At 44.7% G+C, this 12718-nt stretch overlaps 1 protein-coding gene across 10 annotated transcripts in view; it reads right to left on the bottom strand.

The window, feature by feature from the left end:
* Positions 1-290: 290 nt before the first annotated feature.
* The window catches only part of C1QTNF12 (C1q and TNF related 12), a 31795-nt gene continuing 19367 nt past the window's right edge, over positions 291-12718 (bottom strand). For 3 of the 10 annotated variants that reach the window (XM_075172374.1, XM_075172375.1, XM_075172376.1), the window contains 4 exons: positions 10475-10583; positions 8747-8837; positions 4423-4501; positions 297-3811 (listed from right to left, as the gene is read on the bottom strand). In XM_075172374.1, coding sequence (XP_075028475.1) covers positions 3713-3811; positions 4423-4501; positions 8747-8837; positions 10475-10583 — 378 coding nt within the window. In that variant the 3' untranslated portion in view covers positions 297-3712. Of the gene's footprint in view, positions 3812-4422; positions 4502-6582; positions 6931-8259; positions 8386-8722; positions 8838-10474; positions 10584-12718 lie in introns of those variants that run through there. The other 7 variants (XM_075172373.1, XM_075172371.1, XR_012677050.1 and 4 more) reach the window with 6 other exon arrangements.

The following is a 12718-nucleotide window of genomic DNA, read 5'->3' as shown; positions in this document are numbered from 1 at the left end:
AGTTAGTAATGTTCGAAACTTTTTAAAGGTGATTCTGTGGCAAACGCTTCTGTGAAGAACTCAAAGATGAGGGTAGGAAAGAAACTTGTTCCGGTAAGAAGAGATGTACTTTTCCTCACCTCCAGGTTCCCTAAAACCCTAAACAACTTAGAAATGTTAAAGAAAAAAAATGCAGCATTTTTTTCTGCTAGGATCTCAGTAGTGCGGTGCCCCCATCATACCCCCCTGCCTCAGCTCGTACAGGTAGTGCACGGAGCACGCTGGAAGGGCCCAGGAAAAAAACCGGCCATTTAATTTGTGCCTCTTTTAGACTTCTCCCCTTGCATGCCACAAATAGCCATTGCCACTGGGTGGGATTAACACACTTGGCCATTAAACCATAGGCTCAAGCACATGGGTTTTTATTTTGTTATAAACAACTTCATACTGAACTCAGTCCTCCCGAGTTCTTAAATTTTCTTGGACTATAAATTTTACGACTACAGAGGAGCATTGAAACTTTGCTTCGCACACCATTAATCTCCTCACTCTCCAAACAGCACGGAAGCCTTGCAGAGTATTTGTCTCGGCCGCAGCCCAGCCAGGAGGCTCGTGTCCATATTAGTCATGAGTTTTGTACACGCGCCCCAACACTGGAGGCCCAGGCGCAGCTCGCTCCTTGGCTGTTTCAACCCATTCTGCCCCATCTTACTGCGGGACGGACAATCTCCTGCTCGCACTGATCGCTGGCTGAAGCCCCAGGATACAAGAGAACTGCAGCCTGGTAGCGTTCAGAGCTAAAAGACTTTTAAAAACAAAACAAAACAAAACACTAGAGACAGTCTTTTGGCTAAAAGACCTTGGTGATGCATAGGAAAGCTCCTTAAGGGACAACCCTCTATCCTGAGGATAAAAAGAGCTGCTCAAAACCCCACAAGCTTTCCAGTGGCGACAGCGAACTCAGGACAAATCCAGAGACACGGTGTCCGTCTCCTCTGCTCATTTGGCTCCTTTCCCCAGCGCCGAGCCTGGCACAAGCTTTCCCTGCCGGCTGGAGCAGAAAGGCAACGTGGCTTCCAGACAGACACCAGAGAGGCTTCCTTCTCTCTGACGCTGTCCACAGGCAAATCACTCCTGCCGAGGGAGATCTAAGCCTTCGCTGTTTAGGCTGGGTGTTCCTCAGGACCGTCTGACTGTGCATTTGGACGGCTTCTGGCACGCTGGGGAAACACCTGCCAGGACAGCACTCCTTACATAAATACGGGAGAACAGGGATAAAGGCAGAACAATTCATCTCCTACTAAGAAGGTCATGAGAGTAAAACACAGCAAAGAAGGGGAAAAAAAGTCACAAATCCCAAAACAAAGTCTGACAAACTTTTTTAGTTCTACACAAAATAAATATTTTAACTCTGATTTACCAAGAACAGTGAGACTTGGTTCCAAAAACCTACAGATATAACAACATATGCTGAATGTCACAACACTTTGATTATGTTGCTGTAAGTCATGCATGAAACAGCCCAATTTATTACAAATATTCACACAGTACAAAGTACAGTATAGTAATACATGCTGGGATATAGGCCACTTGCCCTGACTACACTTACTCCATCAGACCCCAATGTAAACAGCCAACCTTTATTGATAGGGTTTAGTGATATTCATGTGTGTTATATGCTTTCTGAAGCTCCAGAAATTACTACCGTTGCTACTTGCTATGCCTTTCAATAGCCTTGGACTCCCCTCTGCTAGCGGAGCACCCAGTTTATGCTTAAAAGTACATTCTCTCCCCAAAGTATACTACAAAAAAATCCATAGGAATTCTGGCATATATTGTGGAGCAAGAATTAACATATAAACATTGACAGTTGCTATATTTCTAACTGGATCTGTGTGACTGTCTAGAACAACTGCATTCCACTGACTAGAAAGTGGAATTTACCTGTGTAACTACTTGACTATTCCCTGTACCTCTCCTTCCTCCTCCAACAGTATCACTTTAATATGTTCTTCACAAAAGAAAAAATACCATTTAGTACCCTTACAGATCTGTCTCAAGGTATTTATAACGGAGATGAAAAAACAATTTCAGCCATGCCTGTTTTACAGCAGATTTTTCCACAGCTCTTGAAATAAGACATCTTTGCATAACACCTCAACAGCAGCGTTACTGGAGCTTGTAGAAACATTTTTGATCAACCTGAACAACAGACCCAGCAACGGATGACATTTTTTTCATGCCGTCTGCTGTCCCCAGCAGTCTTTGTTTTCATTACACGCAGATACTGTAGTTGATCAAAAATTGCAACGCTGTAAAAGGGGTATTTTCCATTCACTGCAAACATTCAAGAACAAGTATCTGGACTCCATTTTGGGCCTTGCTACCATCTATTTATGACACACTTATACAACCATTTCCTTAGCTAAGTTGAATCAACAAAAGGGCCAGGTGTCTGTGAAAGGGAAAGCTACAGAGGTACATTAAATGAGTGTGGTTTTTTTTAATCACAAGGATGTTACCACATCTTGGGTAACACCTTAACCCCATGAAATGTCAACACCCTTTTATACTTGTTAAAATGAGTTTATAGCCTGGAGCTATATGCAAAGCTGCTTTGGGGGCTCAATCTCACATGCTTACATTTGCAAACAGATTTGTAGAAATCCAGAAAACATTCACTGGACGGTCTTTTGAAAGGTCTTTGACAGCACTTTCAACCTCCAAGTAGAGCTCAGATAGACTCCCTATGACCCTGGCCACCTGATGGAAGTAAGCCTTGCCCCATGTTTTCTTTCATCATTTCGCTGCAGTTCAACAAGCACCAAATAGGTGACGTATCCGATCCGAGGCTGCTATGCTCACTGTCTTTGCCAGGCTTTCGATGACCTGTGTAATGCATTTGACACATTTACAAGTGATTATGGCACCTGAGAGGATGCTGTTTACGTGATGCAGTCCAAAACCACATGTATATCTTACTAAAACGTAAGAATACAAGGAAGGGAGTTCATGCTAGAACTGGTGCCATTGGCCTTACCTTTTCATAAAAACAAAACTGCGCAGGCAGCGAGGTATTCGGCTTCATCAATAAGATCAAGGAAATACTTAGATATAAAGAACCACAATTCAAGAGTTCAGACCCGGGATTCCCATCTATGAAGCAGGCATTGTCTGAGAATTCAACATACTTCTTGTCAAATATATCCAATTCTGAACATGAGAGAGGGCCTATACCATTTACAATTGTATGAAAAAAGCAGTTTTGCTGGCAAATCCTCATCTCCTTCCTCCACAACACATAGAATATAGTCACTATTTTACTTACCCTCTCAATCCTTCATTTACAAACTCAAACACCCCGCAACCAATCCCAAAAGACATGCTGATTACAAGTGCTATTGTGAAATAAAGTTATAAGGTAACAAATTCCAAATCTCAGCGTATTGTTCAGTGAGCATCTGGTGAAGCACAAATTAAATATTACAGAGTTTGTTTCTGAATTACAAAAGTATATTTTTTATGATGAATGAACTGGTGTGGACCTTGAAAAGCAGTAGCCTCTGAAAGCAAGCTGAAGTATCTGTGAAAGGAAAGGCTCTTCGCTTGTTTGAAAAGATGCCAACAGTTACAGGAAGCAGTCTTCAAGAGTCAAAGTGAAGGTTTCTTCAGTCAAATGTACACTGCAAGGCTCTAATTCGTATCCTTCCCTGCCTCACTGCTGCAGATGTTGTTACGCGCCCATTAACATGCCCATGAAATCTGATCCATTCTGAATGGTGATGGGAGCTCCAGCACTGTTGTCCACAAATATGGAGGTGTACTGGCCAGCCTGCAGAGAGAACAAAAGGGAAAGGAAAATATCTGACACTTCATCCCAGTGTAAAAGGAGGAAAAAAAGCATTTCACTACCATGAACTAAGCACAGAAGCCTCCTGCCCTTCTCTGTGGCTTCTGGGAACAGGATCTGACCAAACATTTTTACTGCAGCACTACAGCTTTGACTTGGTGGAAATTTTCTGTAGTGAAACTGTGCTATAGGTTTATTACTTAATTAGATCCTTACTGCGCTAGCATCTTTTGGGGTGACTAGTCAAGTGGCCACCTGTGCTTCAGATTCCCTTCTATGAAATGGAAATACAACTGCCATCTTGACAATGCAAGAGGAGATCTGAGAAAGAAAAATATTTACTGTCATTTCTTAGAGGGAAGGTTACTTCTGTGGCTTAAGATCAGAACGTGCAACACAAGTCTGGCTTTTGTTCCTGTTCCTGCCACAGATTCTCTCTAGTCACCCCAGGTAAGGCATTTAACTTCATTAACCTTAGAAAGAAGGTTAATAAAAACTTCCCCACCTCCTGGTGAGAATTCAGCCTTGCCAGTAGATAACTGCACAGCCTGCCAAGAAACTAGTAGAGTGATTCCCAGTCTGCATGGGCTTACCTGCAGCTGCAGTAAGCCATGCACATAGATAGTGAAGATTTTGCTGTTACTTTCCAGACCAGCAATGACTTCCAAAGACCTAAACAGTAGCAAAAGAAAAATAAACAGGTTAAACACCTAAGGCAGTCACAACTATGTATGTGGAACGACAATAGTCTCATGACCTCCCTAGAAATGGGACCTGGTGGTTCTAGTGCCAATCTGTACTAAACAGATGGTCTGTTGACCTGATTCTAGCAGGAATCAGCTGCCTTGAAAAGAGAACAGTGGAACCTTGTCCTCACTGTAGTGATTAATGGAAGACCCACAGAGCATACAGGATTGTGAATGCAAAACTCAGCTGGAGGCAGGAACTGGGAGGCACCTTCTCTCACAGAGGCCTTTCTCAAGGTCCTGTGGTCTCTATCCCCCACCCTTGAACAGGTGCTAAACAAGCCTTCAGATTTATTTACATACCAGTTATCCCAGTTTGTTGACCACCACAATAGTTTATATTCTTGTTATTCTGCAAAGAGCTAGCTATGTGCATTCTGCCAATAACAGTTCATTCATTTTCAAGGTATGAAAGGCCTATTTCACCTTAACAACATATGTACTCAGCCTATGCAAGAAAGAACATACTCTGCAGCTGAAAGCTGTTTTGGGAGGACATTTGGATCAGGGGTCACATACAAGCCAAAAAAAAAAAAATTGCACTTCAGTTAAAATTCAAGGGAGAGCTCCAGATCACCCCTCAAGCACCGTTCTTTTCTAACACCATGTTCTAAATAGCCATCATATTCCTCGCAGTACCAAGATGTAGGACAGTTCCTCTCTGTGGCATCCTCTGTTTACAGAACTCTAACTCAGCTCCTTTGTACAGGATTCAGGGTGGAAGGAGGTGCCCGAGACATCAACAATCAGAACAACCCATGTAAGCTCAGTTCCAAAGCAATATGAAAGCACAGAGCTCCATGCTTGGCTGGTTATTCTGAAATCTGCCCAGCCAGTGGTAGCAGAGCTAGTTGTTTTCCCAAGAAAACCAACCCCTTTCCTCCCTTTTTTTCCATGAAGTGGTGGTGACGAAACCTAGCAAGTGCAAACGTGCTGTTTCCAGCCCCCTTGCAAGGAAATAATATGCATAAAAGGTAGGGGCAATTTGGCCCAGAGAGAGCAAGCCACTTGGCACCACCTTGATTGAAGAGCTCAGTCTGTGTGTCATATCCTGCCAAAAGCCTAACTTGGGTGGGAACTTCCCACCATTAATCTCTTCTACTCCAACTGTCTCCTTGCCTCTGAGTTTCCATCTCTCTCAGCCGAAAGCCCTTAGGGCTCTTTCAGCTCCCTCAAATGAAAGACTGTGTACGCTGACATCCCCAAGGAAATTCCACAAGCACGGGTAGCAGCTCAGCCTGTGCCAGCAGAATGTCTGTCCAGACAGGTTCCCATCCCTCCACCCATCTTCCTTCCATGCCACAGACCAGTCATACTCTCACCCACCACAGGAGAGAGAGATGCCCCTCGTAGAGCCAGGGCTGACTCTGCTTTACTCCCATGCTGTCTAACTCACTCAACTCAGGTCAGCCTTGCAGGACAGCAATCATAAATTGCAACCCTGGACAACTGATGAAAACTCCGAGTCAGACATCAGACAGCTTTACCTAAACGATTAACATCTGGGTCAGTTCTGTCTAAGAACAAAAAGTTTTTACGGTTACTGTTCTTTGGAGAATGTAGCTATAAATTCTTCAGATGGCAAGTTAATCTCAAAACACCCCAGTAAACCTGCCTGGTCTGTATGTGACAAAGAGGTGGTTCACACATCCCAGCTAGAACCAGAACAGTCTTCTAGGAGCTTTCAGCTAAAAAGGCCTGCAATGAGGAAGGCACAGTGGTCTCCATGGCCCACGGGGAAGCTTCCTATCCAGATAAGTCTTGCGCTTGCATTTACCAGAACAAGGAAGCAAGACTAAAAAGTCATGTTGAAAGCTATCAGAGACTGACATCCGTTCTTTAGTAATATTACTGTAAGGTTGACAGCAGAGGAGAGAAGGAGACACAGACAGACTCTATCCTTGGAGACAGAAGTGAGCCTTCCAGAAGAAAAACACTTTGTTCTCTCTCAGGTGCCTTCATCAAATCAGTGGGGAGCTTGTGGAATCATTAGGAAGAAAAACTCACCACTGTCACTTCCATTTATTTTGCAAAATGGTTTAAATGGAATTTAGATTTTCAGTATGATTCTGAAACTGAAGACAATGTAGAGTGGAGATCAGGATGGGAGAACAGCTTTTCACTCTTGGAGATCTGCAGGATCAATTTCACTTTTAAATCCTCTTAGGTGGCTTCATAAATCTCACCCACTCATTGACTCAAATCTTTATTGAAATATCATCAGGTCAACACCAGCAACGGGCAATATTTTTCCACATCCCAAAAGCATGTAGAAAAAGGTTCTGTGGAACTTGCAGTCTCTGTTCATGGGGAATCCAAGGGCTAGGGGCATGAGACCTGTTCTTGATGAAATTTCTAAGATAAGAGGAGATTGTTGTAGGTGAAAAGAAAAAAGCACCAACGCTGAAGAAAAAAAACCCGATTACTTGAACCTGCCTGGTCTTTGCTATGCAGAGTAAAGGACAGGAATAGGAACCTGCACTCTGCAAAGGCAATTTGTGAGAGCTACTCGTAAAAAGGACAGTAACATTCTACCCTACTTATACCTGTTCCACCCCTGTGATTAAAGGCCTGGGCTGTCCCAAAATCACTACTGTCAACACGCATCCCAGATTTCAAGATCAGGCTGAGGTCCATTCTTAGCAAGATCTAAAGGAATTCTCACCACAAGTGCCAGAAATGAAATGTCCTTAAAGTTCTGCAGCTTACAGGCAAACCTTCAAGGGGCAAGAGTTACACCTCGCTTCTTCTGCTGACATTGTGACTGCAGCCAGTCTGTCACTGCCTCACTTTACGTGCTGCAATCGTAAAAGAACTGTTATAAAACAGTCTACAAGGCTGAGGAGGTGCCAGTTGCTCCAGACAGCAAGCTCCTTGACTTCCCACCAGGTCAGTGGGCGCACAGCTCCCTTTTACCCCAGTTACTAATGGGTACTCAGATACCAATCAAGTCTTTTCCACAGACCAATGAAACCTAAGAGACGTTTATTTATTACATGAAGCTTCATGTCAAATTCACCCGCCAATAAAGCTTCTAAATTGAAATGCCTGTGGAGAGGTCAGTCCTATTTGCAGCACTCCGACTCATGGAGCAGGGAAGGCGAGAGCTGAAGCAGCCAGTCCAGCAGCAAATTTATGGTTTTGTGGGTTTCAAGTTGCACCTGTGGAGTCGTTTTATGGATATATTTCAGTGGTGCTATTGCAAGGGCGTTGCTACAGCTGCACTGGAAGAGCTGGAGGCAGGGCAGAGCAAATCTGCACGGCCCTGTACAGGCATCTTTCCTCCCGTGACAAGGGCCGAGCTGCAAGCAGAAGCGGAGGCCACTCTGTGCAAGCAGCATTGCCCTCTGCTGGGTGCAATTCAGCCCAGCCCAGGGGCTCCCCAGCCCCTTCCTCCAAGCAAAGCTTGCCAAACTCCTCCCGAGCAAGCTGGCCTTCTCTGAGACGCAGGGCATCTATATGCTGCAGCTGGAAGGACGACAGAAGCACAGCAAACAAGAGCAGCCAACAGTATGCTGATGCCGTGGCCCACTGCATAAGGCACCACACCCAAGGTTGCCATGCCCTAACAAAAGCATTTCTTTAGCAGAGTTTTGCTAATGGATCCCAGCAGAGGAAAATTCAGCGTGGTTATCTGAGCGAGCTCCACAAGGCAGCTGAGGGCTGTGGGAAGGTATCATATACCTGTATACAAGCCCTGCACTTTCTGCCTCAGGACCCATTCACCTCTATTTTCCACCTATTCATTCTCATCACTCCGACACTTCCATGGCAACATGAGTGAGATGCTGTGATCCATTCAGGATGCAGCTGAAATTATAAAAATTGAGCTAACAACCTCTGGCACAAAATTAAAGTGTTTCTCCCACTCTGTATGTTTATGATGATAGCTGAGCATTCAGCACCTTTAGCTACATCCAGTTTCAGCCAACTTCATTCACAATTCTCTCAACATATGCAATATTTAGCTATTTAGAGTAATTAGCACTGAAAGGTTAAAAATCAGAATTAAAAAAAACACATAAAACCTAAGGGCTGGATGGAATCACTCTCTTCAGAAAAGTTCTACAAGCATTTATCATATAAATTTCACTGTCGATGAGCCACAGTTGGCTGAAACATTGGCCCATCTGAGAAAAATACTTGCCAAGACAGCATTGCAGTAACTCACGTGTATCGGTGGCACAGGGATTCAATGCAGATCAACACTCGGACGTTATCTCTGGCTCGGAGTTGGACTTTACTCTTCAACTCACTGTGGTCTGGGGAAAGCAGTGGAAGAAATATAAGCACTTTCACAACATAGCAGACCACCCGTTGCTGGTGTTTGGTTTAACAGAGACACCAGTAACCTTGCGACTTCTCTATTGGGTTTGTGTGGCAAGGTTCTGGTAGCAGGGAGGGTACAAGGGTGGCTTCTGTGAGAAGGTGCTAGAAGCTTCCCCTATGTCTGATAGAGCCAGCTCCAAGACAGACCCGCCGCTGGCCAAGGACGAGCCCAGCAGCAACGGTGGTAGCGCCTCTATGATAACATATTTAAGAAGGGGGAAAAAAAGCCTGCACAACTGCAGCTGGAGAAAGGAGAGAGAATATGTGAGAGAAACAGCCCTGCAGAGAGCAAGGTCAGTGAAGAAGGAGCGGGAGAGGTGCTCCAGGCGCCGGAGCAGAGATTCCCCTGCAGCCCGTGGTGAAGATTATGGTGAGGCAGGCTGTCCCCCTGCAGCCCATGGAGGTTAACGGTGGAGCAGATATCCACCTGCAGCCCGTGGAGGACCCCACGCTGGAGCAGGGGGATGCCTGAAGGCTGTGACCCTGTGGAAAGCCCGCGCTGAAGCAGGCTCCTGGCAGGACCCACGGAGAGAGAAGCCCACGCTGGCAGGACTTGTGACCCCGCGGGGGACCCAGGCTGGAGCAGTCTGTTCCTGAAGGACTGTACCCCGTGGAAAGGACCCATGCTGGAGCAGATCGTGAAGAACTGCCGTCCATGGGAAGGACTCACGTTGGAGAAGTTTGTGGAGGACTGTCTCCTGTGGGAGGGACCCCACGCTGGAGCAGGGTAAGAGTGTGAGAAGTCCTCCCGCTGAGGAGGAAGGAGTGGCAGAGACAGCGTGTGATGGACTGACTGCAACTCCCATTCCCCGTCCCCCTGTGCCGCTGGGGGGAGAAGGTAGAGAAAATCATGAGTAAAGTTATGCCCAGGAAGAAGTGAGGGGTGGGGGAAGGTGTTTTAAGATTTTAGTTTAATTTCTCATTATCCTACTCTGATTTGATTGGCAATAAATTAAAATAATTTTTCTCCCAAATAGAGTCTGTTTTGCCCATGACAGTAATCGGTGAGTGATCTCTCCCTGTCCTTATCTTGACCTACGAGCCTTTTGTTATATTTTCTCTCCCTGGTCCAGCTGAGGAGGGGAGTGATAGAGTGGCTTTGGGGGGCACTTAGCGTCCAGTCAGGGTCAACCCATAACAACTTCTTAGGAAAGCACCCTTCTGGTGTTGGATTATAAAATACTTCACCACTGAATGCTTAAAACCATTGAACGAATGCATTGGTGACAAAACACAGTCAAAACTGCCTTGATGCAGTTCTATATCATCACGCTCATTTCTTCTAAAGTCTTTTATGGAAGCCATAACTTCCGCACATGAATATATTTAGTCCCTAAACTCATCCTCCATAAGGAGTGTTGATTTGTTTGGTTTGCATGGAGCAGCCTGCTGTGGCTATCAGTCTGTGAAAGCACCCAGCTCTAAGGACAGGGGTTTGGGTCATGGTACCAAAGAGAGAGCTCACTGCAAAGGGCTGCCATTGCACATGCTTCAAATCAAACAGGACCCAGAGAGTTCTCCAGGACTCCCTCCAAGCAGTACAGAAAAGGGTGCTGTGGACAACACTCACCAATGTGGACATTGGCTGAAAACTGGTAGATGCCAGACACAGGTGCTGTGAAACGTCCTGTTGCCAGATTTAATCCTGTCCCCCGGAGAAAAGCTCCTTTGGCCAGAGGCTGTAAGATAAGAAAAGCAGACCCTGAACAAGTCCCTAGCACTCTCAACAATTACCTCTGCCCGTGACAAAGAACAAGCTTACGTGCATGAGGACAAAGCTGAAAAAATTTGCAAGGCTACTGCCTTATCTCCCCAGAACACACCTTCCAGATGGGCTCGCTCTCAGCATTTGATGCCCACAAAAGGCAAAATGATCAGTATGAGACATGAAGATGCCCTTTTTGCTCACTGGCGAACTCTTCTAACTCATCTTGACTCGGACTGTGCTTACTGCATCCCTATGCTCTGCTGGTCCGAGTGGCCTCTAGCTCCGCTGATGTTCTGATACACAAGATCTCCCATTGTTTGAGTCAAGAGGTCCCTCCTACTCCCAAAGACTTCCTAGATGGGGCCAAGCAGTGTCCCCAGGCTTAAAAACCTGGAACCTTATACACTGTTTTTGTGATACAAGGACAGAGGAAACAGTCATATGGGTCTCCAGAGGTTTTCTACCCACTTTAGGTCTAAGTCAGACAGCTTTGATGGTGTTAAAGAACAACTGTTTGGATTCTTACAGATTCCATATTTAGTTTCATTTTGTTCTAGCCTTGGATTCTACAGAATAGGCAAAACCCTAGTAAAATAGCATGCAGCTTCTCCTCGTGGCAAGGAAGCAGTCTTAAGTCAAACTCGCAGCAGATTATCTGACTCAGACTAAAATAAACTCTGCGAGAAATGTTTATTGTTTGTTTTGGCCTGCCTTGTATGAATTTGGCTAGAGCTGGGGAGAAGCAGGAGTGGCTTCAGTGGGCCAAGAAAGCACATTAGTCAGACTCTGCTTCCACCACAAGGGCATTCTGTGCAACGTGAACGCATTCCCTTGAATGCTGTCCTGACAGATTTGCCCCGCATTGGTCTTACGGGACAGAAGAGCTGTTCAAATCTGACTCTGTAAAGGCACGCACACTGCTATATCCCTAAAACATGCACAAATGCATAACTGAGTGATCTCAACAACCCAACATTTGCGTATGCTTTCCAATACTAGATGGTGAAAGGGGCCTGAGACATGGTGAACAAATTTGTAGCAGTGTGGCCACAGGTGCTATTACACTAGAAAAAAGGTAGTGGAATACCTCTGTTCAAGTACCAGAAGGAAGTTAATTGCCTCCCCATTCTGGTTCATCACAGCCAGAAATTGCCAGCTTTCACAGTGCAGGGTGGGAATAATTTATTTAGCTTTCTCTTTCAAAGGAAGTAAGGCTGCAAATATTTGTGTCCAGTTGTGTTTGTCTAGAGAGTTACTACCTGGTAGAAGGAATGAAATGACTAACCTGCCTTCATTCAGCAAATCCCAGGCAAGGCTCACAAGAGAGTAATTCCCAGTCCTTATTTACCAAGATCTAGCTGTAGTCTTAAATTTCACAGAACTTTACTAGAAATATTTTATGTATGCATATATAGTGGTGAAAATATACCCATGTGCAACAGCAGTGGCATTTCTCATAAGATTACATATGTATAATGGGAAAACAGTAATAATGAACTGCAGAACAACTACATTTCATACAATGATTTCTAGGTCTCTATATGTGCACTGATGTGTGCCTATGTACAGATACATACACACAAAAGGAGCTTTATTTTCTTTATGTATACAAACACGGACAATATAACAGCTAACCTAACAACAAAGACTATGGAAGGAGATTGATTCCATTCTTATGCTATCACCACGCCATCATTTTTGATAATGCTATTTTTGATTTACCTCACTGAAAGAGCAGATCCAAGCCCTGTATGTGCAAAACTATCCTGCATAGTTAATTCATTCCTTTCTTGTTACAGCTATTAGCAGAATCAGCAACATAATTCCAAAACCACTGGCATGGAAGGCAATTTTAGGCACCAGTAAATTATCACTGATAAAACATTCCTGTTTCTTCATGCCCTCTGTGGCTTTGTTATTCTTTTGCTCATAGAAATAGACAATGCAGGGAGAGGTTCTCTGGGCAAAATATTCCATTAAACCCCATACCAATTAGAGCTCCCTGCTGCATTTGCTGCCTCACAGCAGCATACTCACCTAGCTGCTTCAAACACTCCAGGGATTTATATCTGAGAAACTAACTACTTGCACACAGTTATTTCAGTT

The sequence above is a fragment of the Calonectris borealis genome, chromosome 23 (genome assembly GCF_964195595.1).
Source record: "Calonectris borealis chromosome 23, bCalBor7.hap1.2, whole genome shotgun sequence".
NCBI classification, from domain to species: Eukaryota; Metazoa; Chordata; class Aves; order Procellariiformes; family Procellariidae; genus Calonectris; species Calonectris borealis.
This window is presented reverse-complemented; position numbering and strand designations above follow the sequence as displayed.